This window comes from Pempheris klunzingeri, chromosome 5 (genome assembly GCF_042242105.1).
Source record: "Pempheris klunzingeri isolate RE-2024b chromosome 5, fPemKlu1.hap1, whole genome shotgun sequence".
Taxonomy (NCBI): domain Eukaryota; kingdom Metazoa; phylum Chordata; class Actinopteri; order Acropomatiformes; family Pempheridae; genus Pempheris; species Pempheris klunzingeri.
Window position 1 is genome coordinate 1,580,643 of NC_092016.1, and position 18,865 is coordinate 1,599,507.

The following is an 18,865-nucleotide window of genomic DNA, read 5'->3' on the forward strand; positions in this document are numbered from 1 at the left end:
TATAGAGGCAGATTAGTGCCATTAACACAGACCTATGGCTTTATGTTATATAGAATTCACAATACTTAGCATGATGCTCTATATGTATGGAAGTAATAAGCGCCAATATTACAGACCCAGTGTATATCTTAGTTAATATTAATTCATGATACTTGGAATGGTACTGCATATGTATGGAGGCAGATTGGTGCCATTAATACGGACTATGGCTTTGTTATATAGAATTCACAATAGTTGGAGTGGGACACTACCTGTATGGAGGCAATTAGTGCCAATAATACAGACATGCAGCTTTACATAATTTAGAATTCCTAATACTTAGCATGGGACTGTATAGTATGGAAGTAATAAGCATCAATATTACAGACCCAGTGCAGATCTTAGTTAGTTAATATTAATTCATGATACTTGGAACGGTACTGTATATGTATAGAGGCAGATTAGTGCCAATGATAAAGACCTATGGCTTTATGTAATATGGCATTCATAATTCTTGGAATGAGACTCTACTAGTATGGAGGCAATTAGTGCCACTAACAGACTTGTAGCTTTATGTGATATAGAATTCCTAATACTTGGAATGGAAGCGTAATAGTATGGAGGCAAATTAGTGCCAAATCTGTGGTCTCATTATGTAAAGTGGAGATGACAATGCTTAGGATGGGGCTGTAAAGTATGGAGGCAATTGGTGCCAATAACACGGCCCTGTTAATTTGTTATGTAATATAGAATTCCTGATACTCGGAATGGGACTATACATGTATGAGGGCAATTAGTGCCAATAACACAGACTTGAAGCATAAACTAATACAGAATCCATAGTGACTGGAATTGGGACTACAGCTGTATGGAGGCAGATTAATGCCAATAATACAGACCCATGGGCCAGCTGCATAAATTTAAATTATGGTCTACCATAAACATCAGGACATAAAGCTAGCAAACCTCCACCTGTTATTCTGTGACTTTACTGTCTTACCTGGTTATGCTAATTAAAGTCTTAAAAACATAAAATGTTTTTAGACTGCTGACTGTTAGCGTCTCAGCCAAACAACCAACCACCTTCGGGCACCTTCACTTTTTTTTGTCTCCCCGAGTTCCACATTTTGAAGAGGACAGATGACGCGGAGGCCGACACAAAGTACTGAACAACAGTTTATTATTTGCTCTTAATAAAAACCCCAGTCCACTGAGGCCCACAGAGGAGGACGCCATGCTGGGTTCAAAGACAAAAACATGTGGCTGTGACTCCAGAGGGTGTTAAAGGAAGCCAGAAGCAAAAAGCAAACCCGACCTCGGCCCCCCCGCCTGCTTCCCACCTCCTGATGCTCAAACCGCCAAACGCTCCTTCCGCTTATTGCATCAACAACCGTGGTCATTTTTTCCTTTAACAACCAAAAAAAAAAAAATCTTGTTTCCACCCAAATTTTGTGGCGACTAACAAATACGAGCATCATGTAGTGTTGTGCGCATTTGAATGCAGCACCAGTCAAAACCTGACGTGGAGGACTACAGGGCTTCCTTTAAATATCCAGGCACATACCTCCTCCCTCCCCCCCGCCTCCTCCTCCTCCTCCTCCACCTCCTCCTCCTCTCCCAAAGCGTCTTTCCAATCAAACAATTCAAAGACACTTCTTACATCCGAGTGGTTCTCAACTCTGAACCTGAAATGTGCCTTAAACTTTAACAAAAAGTGGAAATCTCTTTGTATTAAACCAAGAAGGCTAATTATTTCCAACAGGTAGGGCCGGATTAGCACACCAGAGGGCTCCTGCTGACCCCCGTCTCCCCCCCACACATCTCCCAGTTTCTGTATGAACTTGTCAGTAAATAGTTTGTGGTAACATGATTAAGAACATTTATTGAGTAAAAAGCACCATTAAGCCCAGAATAAACTGAGGTTTCTTAGAGGAACACTTGGGGGAACAGACTCGTCCACGTCTTAAAATTCAATTATGTTTCTGCTCTCTTTGGCGGCACCTGTGGCCATACACGGTAATTGCAAGTATTTGTTTTTGTCCTATTTCTTTTTTCTTCAAATTGGCGCTTGTTTTAGCCGCCATATTCATCAATCTTTCCTTTCTTTGTTCGGCTTTAATATTCACGTAATTCACACAAACGCTGGCAGAGACGAGGAAAAACAGCGCTTCTTCCTGAACTCTGCCGGACTGTTGGGACGTCGACTCGACTCCCAGCTTTCACTAGTGGGCCAAAGGCTTCGTCATTGTCGTGTGAACTCATCCAACATTTATTTAAATCTTCCAGATTATTATTCATTATATATTATTATCATCATCAAAAGAAACAAGTTGAACCATGTTACTCGGAGAGCTTTACAGTTGACGTTTGGTGGATTTCGTCCCCTTTAGACGGAGCCGGGCTAAACGTTTCCCCCCGTTTCCAGTCTTTATGCTAAGCTAAGCTAACTAGCTTTGTTTTTAGCATGAGAGGAAAACATGTCAGTGTATAACGTGCTGTGTCGATGCATCATTAAACAAATCACCACAAACTAGCCGCCACATTGTGGCTTTTGTAACGTCTCATTTGTTTTGAACACAAGTCTTTTCTTTACAGCTCTGATGTGCAAAGACGCCCAAAAGACTTGAGAAGCTCTGCTGACTGTAACCGAGCCGAACCCCCCCACCCACACCCCCCCCTCCCCCCCCAAGAATGACCATCTGAGAGGTTTCAAAAAGCAAAACAAAAACAGATTTCTGTCCCGGATCAGGAACCAAATCAGTTCGGACACATCAAGAAAAGCTACAAGCGTCTGACTGCGGCGCCAGATTATAACCAATTATCACACTGATCAATTAACTGATCAATTAGCCACATTTAAATGATGCATTCTGAAACCCAAACTATAATAGACATGCCTTATATTGCCAATCATTCATATTTATATTTATGTATTTAAGTGATTTTGTGCTTTTAAATGTGTTGTTTTATTTCACTATTAATTTGTTTCCTGTTGTAAGATTTTAAATTTCCATTTTGTGACTTGTAATCACTTCAATCAATCCCAAAAATCACTGTTTCTACTTGGTTTTGAGTTTTATAATACATCATTTAAATATATTTAAGTATACTGTTAATTTATTCTGGTGACACGGTCGCGTCTGAGCTGCAGATTTTCTTGTTGTATCCAAGTTAAAAACGAACGGTTCAGGTGGCTTTAATGCAAAGTCATCAGCTTTTATAACAGTTTAGAAACATACCGAAGATCAATCCCATTAATCAAGATTTCAAGAAAAAAAGTCATGAACACTCGATTTCAACTACAGCACTGTGCAATTCTAGACAGCAAACTCTCAAATCTCTTTTCCTGATCAAATGTCTTTAACCTTTGACGTGACGTTAGCCGGTATTCTCTAGCGTTAAGGCGAATCAAGAAAAAACTTTTCTCTACATTTCCTGAGCACAATGAAGCACTTTAAAAGTAGCTCTGAATGTCAGGCTGACATCTTTTCGCAATAATTTGGGGGGTTTTGTTGTTCTGGAGTCAAAGCCATTAAGCAGACATCGTTTTAAAGAACAGACCTGGGGTCAATACAGATCTTCATTCAACTTTTGAGCGTTTTAAGCTGCTACCAGAGTCCAAGACGCTGAAGGAAAGTAGCTGGAAATGTGACTTAAAGTCAATTTTACCTCCTTTTCTCTGATGAAAATGAACCCAAAACCAAAAAAAAAAAGAACAATATTCCTGAAATCAATCTCCATTTTTAACTAGTTCATTCTCGGGGGAGTCGGTCTTTGTTAGCTGGATACAATCTCAGGACAGATTAACGGCAAACAGCATTATTTCTTACCAACTTCGCAAAAAAGTGCAACTCCCTAAAAAAATAAAATAAAAAATAAAACACTGAAAATGTTTTTAAGTACTTGAATCATGCCAGGCCGAGATGGTGTCAGATTATTCAGTCATAATTCATCAGACCCAATCCTTCATACCCTCAAAAATAAGTGTGAATATTGCTAGAAAACTACGTCGCTACACGCAGACAGCTAGCTCGACTTCCTAGTCTTATCCTCTATATATATAGTCGACATCACTTCCTGTCGGCCGCCGTGGGACAACGTTAGTGGCATCAGGTTGAGTTTGATGTTTTTCTTTTTTTCCTTTAAAGTGAAGGTGGAGTTTTACTGTAACAACAGGTGGATAAAATGTGTGTCCAACGATCCAGAAGACGCTAAATTCAGAGCGATATAAATTAGTGTGTCTCTCATGAAGCAGCCCAACGACCAACTAAACACACACACACACACACTGTATGAACGGTAATAATGTCTGGAATAGAAAAGTGCAAACACCTTCAGCTATGGAGGATTTAAAAAGGCTAAATTAAAACAAAGAATTAAAAACAATCTGTTATTTGTGTGTTTTTCCTTTTATGTGAACATTTACTGTTTTTATTAAATGAGGAAAAAAATATGTTAAGACAATTTCTACATTTAGACTTTTGTCTTTAACAACCGAATTAATAGTTTTTCTTGTGACACTAGTTTTTCACATTAAAATCAAAATCCCTACATAGAAAACAAATTCCAAAAAAAGTACACAGCATTTTGACATTTGTACTTGTTCTTAATAAATTAATGTTTTTATTCTGGATGCATCTGTTCAGTTTTTCCATCTTAAAAAGCGTTTAATGTTAATTCTTTGGCAGATTTATGGACAAACCTGACACAAAACACACTTCTTCACTTTGTTTTCTGTGCTGTGATTTGATTATTTGTGTGGCGACTTAAAGCCGCAATAAGAAAAACTATTCACTGTGTTATTTAATACACTTAAATGCTGAATAACTGCTCTTTTCGCATCGGTTTGTTATTGATTTTTGACAGGAAATGCACACATAAAAGAAAACCCAAATAAAAATTAGCCTTGTATCTTAATTTGTTTTACTTTAGGCACCATAAATCCTCCATACTCACCTAGCCTATCTGCTGGGAAGCTTTAAGCCAGCTGAGATAGATTTTAGTCCTCGTCTGTGTGGATTACACGGCAGCTCTAACCGACAAGCAGCACCAGCGACTCCTGAACGAAGTGAAACCACAGAACAATAACGTGGAAAGGACTGAAACGTTGACCTATGATCCACCTGCGACCCAGACCGGAGTTCGCTTTGCAGGCTGGGAGTTAAAACGACAACAAGAAAAAAAAAAAAAAACAGTCGAGTACGTGTGTTGACACGTACGCTAAAGCTAGGACGTGACACCGAGAGAAGAAACATCTTCGACACCGTAAACACCTCAAAAAAAAAAAAAAAAAAAAATCGACTGAGAAAGAAGAGAAAGCTGCAGGAGTTTGTAAAATTACCTGTGAGAGAGATTTCTGGGTGATAAATCACGAGCACTGCGACTGACGACAGGTGGAGGTGTGACGGTGAGCGGGCCGACTAAGTAACAGCATGAAAGTCTATGTAGTAGAAAAATACATGTTAGAAAGGAGTGACTGAGAACCTGTGGGCTATTTTGGTGGTGAAGTTAACGTTATAGGATATACTGTACCCACCCCCGACACCCACCCACCCACCCACCCCCCAGTAAAGCTATGTCAGTGAGTCAGACACCTCCCGTGGACGACCCTCAACGGCTAACAAAGTATGATCGAGTACAGGTTTGGGAACGGGGCTGAGAAGATCGTTGAAAAACAAAAAAACGACTAACATCCCTCTGAAATATGACATTTATACACAATTATTTCAGCCATCTGGAAATTATTTTGAGGAGATCTGGACTTTTAAATGTTTTTCTGATAAACTGCGTCGTTGTCGTTGTTTTCCGTTGTTGTTGTATTCAAGCAGTCTACCCCAGTGCTGGTGACATATAACTAGTAGACAATCTTCGTTATTTTAGTCAACAAAATAGCAACTCAAACTATTTGTTTTTCCACTGAAGCGTGAAGAAGAAGTTCCACCTCTCTGCAGAATCTTCCTCCCATCGGGACTATGCAGCCACTTTGTTGTCCTTCTGGAGGAAAAGGGAGAGAACAAAGGAAAACAGACAGTTTGGGTTTAAAAGAAGAAGAAGAAGAAGATTTAAAACATCACCAAGCAAACAGGAAGAACAACGCTGAAGGTTTGTCGATGTGTGAACTTTTAATAAGTAGTAAAAGATTTGTTTTTATTAAATAATTTATTCTGTTTTTTTTAAATAATTGAGTTTAATTTGGATTAAAGGTCCTCAGAGCGTCTGACAAAGCCTTAAAATAATCAAACTGTTGAGCTTTCTGCAAACAAAACAGTTTAAGTGAATAAACATTTTATTTTAAATAATCAAACATTAATAAAAACAGTTATGTCTCTGGTTCCTGTGTGTCTGCTCAGTACGAACACATCACAGCATCGTGCTCCTTTACCGTTATCATCTTTTATATTTTACTCCAAATCAAATCTTAACGTTAAACTCTGATGAAGTTCAGAGCAAAGCTTTGGTGAAGCAGGAATGTGGAGAACCTTATATATTAAGGATCAAGGATTTAAAATTCACTCGTAACTCGTAGGGACGAGCCACGATGTTACTCCAATAGTCCATAAATTGAAAAGAGGATCCTGTGAATCCTGTGGATCCTGCTGATGTGGTTCTCTGGTTCATGAATCACTGCTGAGCATCGTCAGACACTCGACATGTTTTTCCAATAATATCATCCTGCTGATCTGTTAGTCACATTCCTGTTGTTAGTGCTGAAGACACTGTTAGTGCTCTGTCTGTGTGTCTGTCTCTCTCTGTCTCCCCACATTGATCCTGGGTCTGTTCCAGGTTCCTTCCTGTTAAAGGGGAGTTCTTCCTCCACTGTTGATCAATATAATAACTGATGCTGCTCGTGGGAATTCTTGAATCCTTAATCTTTGGTCTCTCTCTAATTAAAGAGTTTGGTCTAGACCTGCTCTTCATGTAAAGCGTCTTGAGATAATGCTGTTGTGAACTGACGCTATATTAATAAAGATTGATTGATTGATTGATTGAATATACAATCATTTGCTCATATTCTGGTCTTTTTCTGGCAGGTAGAGACCCTGGACTTAAGCGCTCTGTCTGAAAATGAAGGTGACATGTTGACTTTGTTTGTGAAGGAGGTGAAAACCCTGCAGCTGCTGATGGGACCGACATCACAGGTTGGTAGATGATCTTTTACCCTGTATGCTGATAAGTCTGCGAACTCCCGGCCGGCCTGGTTTCCTCTGTACCCTCCCCTGAAGCCGCCGCCTCCCTGCGGCGGCCCAAAGGACCCTCGGCTGGCCGAGCGACCCCGACCTCCGCGGAAGCCCATGCCGCCGCGTCCACGGTAACCTCCGCGTCCTCGGCCCTGGCGAAGAGGGATGCCGAACGTCTCTGCGTTCATCCTCCTCTCCTCCGCCCAGGTCTGTCTCCGCTCTCTGCGGGATCAGAAAACACACAGGAGCCTCTAAATCTCTCCCATCATGCGTCGTGTGGAGCCGCGTAGCGACGGGACAATGACACGCAGAGGCATCCCATCACTGTAATCTAGTTAAGGTCTTATTCAGATTCAGGTCAGCCTCCATGAATAAACCAGTTAAAAGACACCAGTCCGAACTCGTCGGTGCACAGAAGGCTCCTATTGTCGGGACAAACGTGATTCATCACCCCAACGCTGATCGGCCGACTGGCAAACAAGATCACTTTCACCAAAGGCCATGGCGGATGCTCAGCTGTTATGTGTCATCAGTTTTGCGCCGGCTAAATGTTGTGATGGTTATTTCTCACCAGACTAACTGGAAAAAGCCACCGGCTGGACACGACTGTGGCTTTAAAATAATTATCATCATTAGTGGTATTATTATTATTATTATTATTGTCTTTAGAGGAAGTGTAATAGTATTTTCCAATTCTCATGATGAAGATTTCTTCTTCTCCTGGAGTAAACAAAATAAACTAAACACTAAAACAAACTGTTATTTTAAACAAGACGGATATAAAAAAAGCTACGAGCGTCTGACGTGGTGAAGGTGGAAGTTCTACTGCAGAATATCAACAATACTTTATTTCATGGATAAATCACAGACACACTGTTGTCAGCCCATAAAATTGTTAACTAATCCAAGAGAAGCTGTACGATGTTACAAGTAAACTAACTTTTTAATTTGATTATTAGAGTTTAACAGATAAATTAATCCCTGCTACAAACTCATTCCTTCACCTACAGTACCTGTGTGTGTCTGTGTGTGTGTGTGTGTGTGTGTGTGTGTGTGTGTGCAGGTGTAAATAGGCTTTTAGTAGCACAGTGTCATATGACAAGATAAACACTCACCTGGGGAAACCTGAGCCTCCAGACTTTTCATTTGCTTTCCTGGTGGACAGAAAACAGACAACACAGTCGTCTCACTTGTTCTTAGAGTGCCGGCAGTGGAAAAACATGGAGGGACGTTCACAGCGACATTGATGACTTTATGGTTTGCTGGAGAATGTTTCTACTAAGTAGTTTTACACCCTGGCCCATTTTTTTGGAACTTGAAATGACTGGTAGGTAGTAAAAGTGTTGGAACTGGTCCAGTAGATCACCTCAGCCAGCAGCCACCAAACGGGCTGCAATGGCTGCAACGTGATCCTTTGGGACAACTGCACCTGATCACAGTAGGTCCACTAAAAGAGCTTGTTTGATCCACTGACAGGCTCAGAGTGTTATTCTAAGTGTGTGACAGCATCATGGAAAGGATCCCTACAGAGAGAGACCTGGAAGATCCTTTTGGTTTAACCACAAACAGCACACACACCAGACTACATTCACTAAAACAGGGATTTTAGAGAACAGGACACAGGAGCTGCTGCTCTGCTGCTGTGACTTGTTGGTGTTTTTACATATTAGTTCAGATCCAAACTAACCCTTTAAAAAAACAAAGTAATTCAATAACGCCAAGAATCTTAATTGATCGAGGCAGCTGTAGACCAGCGGCTCCTGTGTTCTGTGAGCTAAAATCACTGTTTTTGTGAATGGAGTCTGGTGTGTGTGCAGTCATTTAGATTATCGCTCTCTGCACACACACCAGACTCCATTCATAAAAACACTGATTTTACCTCCTTTTACACAGGATCACCTGTCTACCTCTGCCATGACTGGTTAGTTTGTCCTCTTGTGTGTTACACAAATATTCTGTTAAATCTTACGTAACCCATTAAAGTACCAAAGTCATACAATAACACAAACTGACTGAGACGCGGTAGATCAGCAAACCCTGATGTAAAAATAACTGTTTTTGTTAATGGAGTCTGGTGACTTTGACCAGTGATACAACAGCTGGTTGTGACAAAAACAGTAATTTTACCTTTCCAAACTCAGGTGACTCAGGTTTACCGCTGCTTTACTTGGTCAGTTTGTTTGTGTCATTGTGTGAAATTGGTGTTTTAAAGGGAAAAATCCTGTGTTGTGGCAAAAACGATCTACTGCACCATTTCCAAAGCTTTTTGTACCTACCAGTCATTTAACACACCATAATATCTTTAAAAATAGGGCCCAGGTGAGAAGCACTGGTTTGATCAGGACTGGTACCTGGTATCGTCACAGGAGATGTTGTCGAAGAAAGACTTGGACTTGTCGTAGTAACAGTTGGGGCCGAGCGGGTCACACTCCTCATCAGCGTTGCCCTCGCTGTTCTGGGTTTCCACACCCGAGTCGCCCTTATCCTCTCCGTTCACCGCTTTCTCCGACTTCTCAGTCTTCTCGTCTGAGCGAAGAGGAAAAAAAGAACAGAGTCACACTGAGAATTAACCACGAGGAAACAAGACTTGAGGAGCAGATTGATTGATTTAAGCACTAAGTCACAACACAAGCCTTAGGAAACACAGCAACCCATCGTTGCTCATACGCTTTTAGACTTTCTTTGTATTTACAGCCATGATCGAGTCAAAGGGGAAAAGAAATTTAGCCTAAAAATCTTCCACACGGATCTTTTTGTTGAGCTGACAACATGAGTTTGTCTAATATGTCCAGATTTTTGCAACAAGGATAAAAAAACGACATATTTAGCAGCACTTTATATAAAACAGATGAGCTGCTGCACACATACATGGTTAGTCTCAGTAGATACTGAGGCAACATCATCGATTACAGAAATACGTCAATTTGCTTAACCTGCAATTACACCTAGCAATAAAGTCATATCTCTGTGCTTGCACTGGGCAAACATGATAGTGTCTACATGGAGTTGTTGTATTTGGGTTATAATTAATGTAACATATGGAAAATGTTTGTTAGCTGAGTGTTTCTTCATCACATTAATGTTTAAAGTAAAATTCACTTTAACTTCAGCGCTGTTATTCAACCATTTTATCTTTAAGAGCCATGAATGAGTGAGGAAACACTTTTTTTCTGTTTAATATTAATATAAATTTTAATTGCTGTTAAAGCTGCTTGTTCATGTGATTTATTATGAACTGAGTGTTTTTAAAAAAGTGCTATATAAGTTTAATGTTATTATAAAATTAGTCAGAAATATTCATAAAAAAAAATAACTATTATTCGCACCCCTGGAGGTAATTTGACTAATTAGACTGAGTGAGAACAGCCTCACAGAGCTGTTAGCATGCTAACAACATGCTAACAGCATCACTACAGCTGAGGCTGATGGGAGCAGCTTTAGTTCTGCAGGTATTTGGGCACATTAACGTGTAGACCTGATGATGGCGCCAGAGAAAAAGTTATTACAGTTCATCCAAGATGTCCGAGCCACATTTAATCACAATCCATCCAGTGGGTACGGTGGGTCGACCGGTCGGCCATCTTTACCGCTCTGCTAACCGACGCAGCAGAAAGTACCTTTCAACTTCAGCTTGCTCTGAAACTCCCTGTCAATCTCCTCCTTGTTGAACTGGGCGTTGGCGCTCTCGAAGTCAAAGTCTTTCTCAAACTTCATGGGTCCGTCTCGGCGAACGTTGAAGCGCCCTCTGCCACGGTGCCCGCCTCCTCGCCCACGCCGGTTAGGCGGTGCGCCGGCACCCACTGAATAACAGAAGAACAGGACACGTTAGCCGTCAGGATAAAACCGTTTTAGGGAGGCGGAGCGCAACAGAAGGTAAACACAAGGAAATTACATGGCAACACATGAGGTAGTAAAACCAAAGCACACATCCACTATGGCAGAGGAGCTCTCGGTTAGCAGAGAGCTTCACGTTAGCTTTACACACGTCAACTACACACATCGAATCCAACTCAAACATGGAGAAAATGCAGTAAATCATTCAGGTAGCATTCTCAGGTGGTCACCGAGCGTGAAAACAGCGTCTGAAAACAGGGAGACGTGTCTCAGCGCCTGTAGTCCGTTGACATGAACAGCATGTCAACCTGCACACACGTTCACTAGCAAAGAAGAACACGTCAAGGAGGGATGATCGGGGTCGAGCGGTTGTACGGGATGAGTTTATGGGCTCCACTGTCTGGAAGGAAAGCTTGACAGGCATGCAGAGTCTGAATGGGCTGTTGAGGATGGTTTCAGAGCGGAGGGGGGGTTTAACCTGTGGAACGTTTACTGGGATCCCTGCCTTCACCTCGCGCCTGCTCAGACTCTGGTTTGGGGACTTTCGGGGCGTCTGTGCCTGGAATAGCAGAGTCTTTTAGTCTTCCACAACAACGTCAACAGTCATGAGAAAACAGCCCTGCTGGCACTAGACTCCTACCTTCAGACAAAGGCACAACGGTTTCAAATGTGGGACCTCTGGAACAAAATGTTAACACATCACACAGACTGGAAATGACTTTTTACTACATCATGGTGGAGTTTTGTTTGTGCCTCCTTTCCAAGAGCAACCTGGGACATTTTTCACATGATTTATATTTTGTAGAGAAACCTCAATAAAGTGTCCAAAGGTTTGTGAGCACTGTAGAAACTGAGGAAACTCTGTAAGCTCAGTTATTAGTGTGATTATTAATGTGAGTATTAGGGCCAAACTAAGGGAAAACAACCAGTCTGAGATTATGAGAATAAAGTCGTTATTTTAGGATAAACTAGAATTATCACCTCATGGTGGTTTAGGCTCCAGTTTCCACCCATGTGTGTCCAGACCCGAGATTAAAGTCATGTCACAGGGAGGTCGACCTTTGACCTTTTGGATAGAAAATGCCGTCACTTCATCGTCTTGTGTGAAATGTCGTCCTAATTAGCGTCTGAATTCTCCGGGTTTTGGACGCTAACGTGTTTTATCAGGTCACTCTGATCTAAATCAGTTCATCCTGGAGTCCATGTGGACGTTTGTGGAGGGATCCGAATAAATTCCCTCGAGGCGTTCCCAAGATATTGTGCTGAAAAGAATGAGACGGGTGCACAGACGGACCGCTCAAAAACAAAATACCTCCGACCACAGCTGCCGCCAGAACAGAGGCATAAATATAGGATGAAGTGATAATAAATATCAGACAAGCTGCATTAAAATGAGGAACCTTGTGAAGCTGCAGGTTTCACACCTGTGCTCAGCACATCAGCACCACATTATCATCAGTAACTGGACTAGAGATTCAGACACCGTCTGTCCTGAAGAGGGAACCACTGGGACGTGTGGAGGAGGAAACGGCTGGCTGTGGTCGACTGCAAGACCATTGATTACAGCTTTACTTTTATTATATCACGACTTCTAGAAGAATTAGATTCTAAAATCATGATTTAATTCTCATAAAACTACCTTTTTCTTCATTTATTATTTATCTATTATTATGACTTCATTCTCATAATAATGCTTTTCTTGAAATATTCTGACGTTATTTTGACACTTATTAGACACTTTTTTCTCATATCACAACTTTATGTTCATGATATTATGACTTTTCTTGAGATTTAGACTTCATTCTCAAAATATCACGACTATATTTTGACATCTCTGATGTGTCTTGTACACTAATAGCCAAAATACCAATAAATCCATCGAGCACAGAACAGATTGGTTTGTCTTCTCTGTGTTTAAGTGTCCCCTGTGCGCTGAGGAAGGAGGCACACACAGAAGTCCACCTGTAAGAGCAGCACAGATGTAGCAGTGTGCTGGTCTCTGGTGTGGGGGCTCACCTGCGTGGCTAAGGACAGAGTGGGTAAGCCCTGCAGTGGAAGCCCTATCTACAGCAGTGATGTGAGAGGCGGAGATGGTTCGGGGTGCAGACCAGCCCTGGCTGCTGCGGCCTCCCCTGACAGTCTCACCCCTCCTCGTGTCCACGCCATCCTGGTGCTGGACCTTCTGGGCGCCCTGACCGGCGGCGGAGGGGGCGGTGCGACCGTGAGCGGGGCTCCGGCGACCCAGACCGGGGGCCGGGGCGGTGGTGGCGGCGGCCGGGGCCGACGGGGCGGCTTGGATCACCTGTTCCAGGGTGGGGCTCTTCCGCAGAGGGTCCAGGCTGGGGCTGCTGCGGCCTGAGGGGGGGGCGAACCAGCACAGAGATCAGGGTTAGTGGTACACAGGGACGCTCACAGTGACTTAACTAAAAACAAACCTGATCTTTAGTCAGACCTGACTGGACCAGCACCCACAGGTCCGTCACTGGACTCAAACAGGAGCTGAACCTCAGACCGCGTTCACTCTGCAGACGCTCAGTGTAGTTTAACTCCTGTAGTTTGGTTCATCTGTGTTAAAGACATTAGCGAGCTAGCTTGCTCATCGCTGCACTGGTTCTACCGTTAATGTGAGTTAGTTGTTTTGCCTTTTCAATAGACTGGAAAATATCAACGCTACAGCACGATAAAATCAGGTCATGTGAGCTGCTGTGGAGCTGGCAAATAAAATCGATCCAGAGCCTGGGGGGAGTTTGGGTGTGTTACCCCAGTTAGTCTTCAGTTTCAGTTTAATCTGTACAAAGACACACCGTCCAATAACCCAATAACCTGGAGCACTGAGAGAGTGACAGAAGGTCCTGTAACATGGGGCAGGTTTGGAGAAGTTACATTAGAAGTCACAGAGTTAGATTCCACTAAAGGAAAGTTACAAAACTGTTGCTGTTTGCTGTCAATCATAGTTCTGAAGAAAAAAAAAAAACCCAAACAGGCAGGTTTGACTGATAAAAGACAGTTACAGTCGGTGCTTCTGTAAAATACAGCGTTCACACACCTGACTAAAGAAGGACCTGACTACAGGTGTGAGAGCAGCTGCAGCGTGAGGAAGACTAGTTCAGCCTTCAGGCACAGGGCCCATCCAACAGGACACGCAGGTTACTAAGAAGAGCGGGCCGTTACGTTCTGGGCACGAGGAACCTCGGATGGTTAAATTTACCACAGTGCAACTTTTAATGCTGGAGAGATTCACCTGTCATACTGTCAAACACAATGTGTGAGTCAGAGTCAAACATACGAGAGGAAAGAAAGTTAAAGCACTCAATCAGTCGCTACGTGTCTGAATTGGTTCTACTGGTGGTTACGTTTATATTTATTAGTGTGTAATTCAGTCCCACCCGGTGCGCTGAGGAGACACACACACACATCTGTGATTCACGTTTCAAGCGGCCTCCTTCGGGGTTTTTTTTACCTTCGGTTACAAGAGAACCCAGAGAGCGCGAGTCAGAGCCAACGGCACTGTTCAGAGACCAGGCCGCGGCAAAGGAGGGCGGATCATAACATCACATGACCAATGACGACCAATAACACCACCGGATCAGTCGGCACATCCCCAAACCAAACTGCACCCTAGATCTAGAGTCTGTAGTGCAGTGGTGACAAATTAAGGCGCACTCGTTTATAAAAAGGTCAGAAAACACTGAGAAAGGCACTGAGTCATTCCCAAAAAGTTATCAGTCATGTATGACCTGCAAAAATGTGTCTTTTTTTGTGTTTAAAATCATCAAGCGATTGTCTAAATAATTACTGACTAATTCTTTTCTCTGTATCCATTGATCAGCTAATTGTTGGAGCTCCAATACAAACTGTGGACACCGTTCTCCCACAATGCAATGCACAAAGAAAAGGAGGACTTCTAATAAATTATTAATGGGGATGAAACACATCAGAGGGAAAACACTCGAAACTTTAAACGCTGCAGTTTAGCCGACATCACATGTACCACTTCCTGTTTGTATAAAATGGTCACGACAGTCTTGTCATGCAACTGTTGGAGGCGTGTTGTTATACTGGCAGGAGTTTCTATTAATTTGTCCACCCCTCTAAAATAAATGAAATTAAGCAACCACCCCTCTGTATAATGCAACTTCTCTCTACTGTCCTGTCGATTTTCTCATGTTTGTGTTTATTTTTCTGTTTGTTTTAACATAAAAATATAATATTAAAATGTTTCTGCACCTTTTCTGCCTGCTGTAACAAGTGAATTTCTCCTTTGTGGGATGAATAAAGTCTCTCTTTACTTATCAAACACAGAAATAATTCAAAAAAAGCCCAACAATATAAATCAAAAAACTAATTAATGTATATTTTCACCAGTTTGCTGTTGCTGGTTAAGATTTTGTGGCAAAGTTTAGCTGAATCCTTAGCAGGTGAGTCTTAATTAACATACACTATTAAATCCTCCCCCCTCAGTGAGGTTTATATTCCCTAACACACACTAACTGACACAACCCTTGTAACACTGGTGTGTTGTCGCTCAGCCTGTAGAGGAGGAAAGCGACGGCCTCGGCTGTCTGAATCAGCGCTGATGCCGTGAGACGCTCCCTCCTCGGTTTCTATGGCATGTTTAACGTGGTACGAGAGCCACGGAGAGACCCCGAACCCTTGGATATCATGCCCCTCCCCCTCCATGAAACAGGAGAACAATGAGTCATATCACACTTTATATGTTCGCCTGCTTACCGACTCCAACTGGTCCAAACTGGGGGGAAACCAGAGGGCTGGTGCTGAACTGGTTATAGGGAGGAACTGGAGCCCGGTTGAAGAGGCCATAGGAGCCAGCAGACTGGAACGGGGTCGGGGCGGCGGCAGCAGAAGACGAGGAGCTGGAGCTCATGGACGACTGAGGAGGGAAACACAGAGGGGGGGGTTAATGTTCCACTCTGAACCAAACGGTGACACTAAACTCCCCACATGAGGTTTGTGTGGAGGCTCACCTGGACGATGGCCGGGTCCTGGGGGAGCGAGCATGTCGGTTTGGGCGGCTCGCACACAGTCAGGTCCTTGATGTCGCTGCCCCTGAAGATGATGTACTCGAAGGTGTCATCTCGAGGCGGGATGGGCCTGTCGGTGGGCCGGTCCTCCGTGCCAAAGGAGCGTACTAAAGGAGGGAGGAGACGGCTCGCAGTTAGCATCACTACTTCAGGAGTGGGACGTGTCAACACAATGTAGAAATGTTTTAATAAAAGGATCCCTACAGAGAGAGACCTGGAAGATCCTTTTGGTTTAACCACAAACAGCACACACACCAGACTACATTCACTAAAACAGGGATTTTAGAGAACAGGACACAGGAGCTGCTGCCTCCATCAGTTAGTTTATGTTATTACTTGACTTCGAGATACTTAAATTACCCTTTGAGGTTCCTGAACACAGTCAGTAACTGTAATCTAACTGATTCACTACACGGCACACAATAAGGAGCGTGTCTGACTAAATCTCAGCATTTGAGCACTTTTTTATAAACTTTAATATTTAATTCATCATTTAAGTACATTTTAAGCAAAACTTTATGTGGTTTAAGCGCCTTAAACGTGTTTTATGGTTTTCTTCGATTCTGGACGTTGGCTAAACAAAAACAGGACGTTTGAAGATGTGACCTGTATGTTGAGGTATCGATGTGTCTCCATCACTGAGTGCATATCAGGAATAATCACTGAGCAGCAGAGTGTTGTTGTTAACTGTCTGAACAACAGTCCAAACCCCCAAATACTCATTTATTATCACAGCAGACAAAGAAAAGCAGCAAATCTTCACAACTGAGGAGCAGGACGCGGAAGGGGTTTTGCTCTTAGCTTGAAAATGACTTATTTGCACCTCCGGCCTGATTCCTCAGACCGTGTTTGTGTCACAGAGCTGCTGGTTTAACTCGCACAGCCTCCCAGTTGGCGGTCAGGCTGTGCTGTACCTGTACCTGTACCTGTACCTGCAGGCTGCTGAGACACACGTTTCATTAAATAGTTCGCCGTCATAATCTGTTGTTGGTGAACCAGGTGAGATGCGTGCGCACCTAATGACGTCAGCCTGCCACACACACCTAACTAAGCCGCTTCGTTAGCAAATGAAACTGATGTAAAACCCCACGACCAGAACATGAACGTTTCATCAACAGTGTCTTTATAGTTAGCATCAACATGCTACTGCACGCACTGCTAACATGCAGCTAGCCAGGCTGCTAACGTTAGCTGACTCATGTTGGTATTTAAATATACTTAAAATGCTTTAGAGGTAAATGTAGGTGCAGAATTACGTGTTTACGAGGTTATTTTAGTTTCTGGTGCTACAGTCTTCCTCGAGCTGATGTAATGTTGCCTTTAGCTCTCTTGAGTGTTGTAGCATCCTAGCATACCGCTCGGTAATGTTAACTCTATGAGCCTGTTAGCTTATGCTAGCAAGCTAACTTTAGCCGCCTGGCTAACGTTATTTATTTGTTCTCGTGGCTTTTCTGGATAAAATCCTCAAGCACAAGTTTGTTCAGCGTCCTTAACCATATTTTAATTCTTATTTAGAATATGTGAACAAAGGCAGCACAACAACAGAGACTAATGCTGGCGGGGGGTTGATGTAGCATTAGCCGACTAGCATTAGTTACCTTTAGCAAGTGCGACAGTTGAGTTCTCGGTGTCGATCGTGTAAAGGATTCCTTCGTAGCGGATCTCGGCCTTCGAGATGAGGCTGATTTTGCTGCCGAGGTATGGCGTCCCGCCGCTCATGGTGTCTCCTGGCACTCGGCAGTCCGAACAGGGAGCAGAAAGGACGGCCCCTCCGAGCCGTGCGGTCCGCAGTACGGATTCTAACACCAAATTTCTCCGGTTTGCGCTTTTCCACCAACTCGCTCTCGTCGCCGCTACAACATGGCTACCTCACCCTCCATCGAACGGCTCTGAGCGCGGGGGCTAACGGGAACTCAAAATATCGCGAGATTACGATGCGCCGTGGAATCCAGATCTGTGTAGGATAGAAGAGCAGGCAGACTATAAGGAGGAAAATGTAGGTAAAGTAATAAAAGTAAAAGCACTCTTTAAGCATGAAAGCGTCCTCTGTGACTGTTTGAACTATTATATATTCTATAATTTGATTATTATTCCTCTTCCATTCATGTAAAAGCAGGATTGTACTGCTGGAGCTCAGTTTGAACTACTTTGCATGTCTTCAGTTTTTCTGCAGAAATGTTTAAAATTTTATTCCACAATTGCCCATAAATTACTTTGTACTTGTAGTTTTTTGTGGACTCTTAAATGTGATGATTACCAGGACAAAAGGGTTTACAGCATTTTAATAATCGATGTATCTCACTGTCATCTCTAGTTTTTACTTTTATATTCAACATCACCTGCCGTGTGGTGTTAAAAGCTGTTGGACAGCTTTGGATCGGCCACCGTTATTAAGTCTCTTTGAACTTGAACTTGATATTAAAAGAACAGAAAATGTGTTTGCAATATAAAAACCGTTAAATTAACGTATTATGTGTTTGATGGTTTGTCCTGTTTACTGGTTTAGAACAAACTGACAGAAAAACACAGACAATAAAATCTAAAAAGAAAACACAGACCAAATGTAATATATGAAAGTTTACTGACACAAATCGATGCATATATTTAGATATTATCTGATATTATCTTCTGGCTGTATCCTGTTCTGTGTTTCTGTTGTTTTGCTTTATTTTCCTTTTTCTTCATAATGATAAGTTAATTATGAACAACAGACCTTTGAATCTTGTCATATATGTATTTCCACAGATAAACATGTAATGAATACAAATATATATGCAGATATCAGCTGATATATTGTTTTTTAAATTCTATATACTTAAATAATAATAAATA

General features: G+C 42.4%; 1 protein-coding gene across 3 annotated transcripts; it reads right to left on the bottom strand.

The window, feature by feature from the left end:
• Nucleotides 1-5,656: 5,656 nt before the first annotated feature.
• On the bottom strand, nucleotides 5,657-17,919 carry lsm14aa (LSM14A mRNA processing body assembly factor a). Of its 3 annotated transcripts, none has more exons than XM_070830478.1 (9): nucleotides 17,632-17,919; nucleotides 15,977-16,140; nucleotides 15,723-15,882; nucleotides 13,137-13,346; nucleotides 10,775-10,957; nucleotides 9,509-9,683; nucleotides 8,273-8,311; nucleotides 7,139-7,379; nucleotides 5,657-5,973 (listed from the first exon to the last, which is right to left on the bottom strand). In XM_070830478.1, exons 1-9 carry the CDS (start codon nucleotides 17,750-17,752, stop codon nucleotides 5,950-5,952), a joined length of 1,317 nt encoding a protein of 438 aa, XP_070686579.1. In that variant the 5' UTR covers nucleotides 17,753-17,919; the 3' UTR covers nucleotides 5,657-5,949. The 3 variants fall into 3 exon arrangements, with proteins under 3 accessions (XP_070686579.1, XP_070686578.1, XP_070686577.1); XM_070830477.1 differs by having other exon boundaries at nucleotides 5,657-5,970; nucleotides 13,008-13,346; XM_070830476.1 differs by having other exon boundaries at nucleotides 13,008-13,346.
• Between the last annotated feature and the right edge of the window lie 946 nt (nucleotides 17,920-18,865).

Coding starts and splice junctions, on each gene's coding strand:
- lsm14aa (XM_070830476.1), bottom strand. CDS start 17,752: ATGAGCGGCGGGACGCCATACCTCGGCAGCAAAATCAGCCTCATCTCG. Junction 13,347..15,722: donor GTTTGGACCAGTTGGAGTCG/GTAAGCAGGCGA, acceptor CCCCCCCCTCAG/GCCGCAGCAGCCCCAGCCTG. Junction 8,312..9,508: donor ATCTCCTGTGACGATACCAG/GTACCAGTCCTG, acceptor TCTGTCCACCAG/GAAAGCAAATGAAAAGTCTG.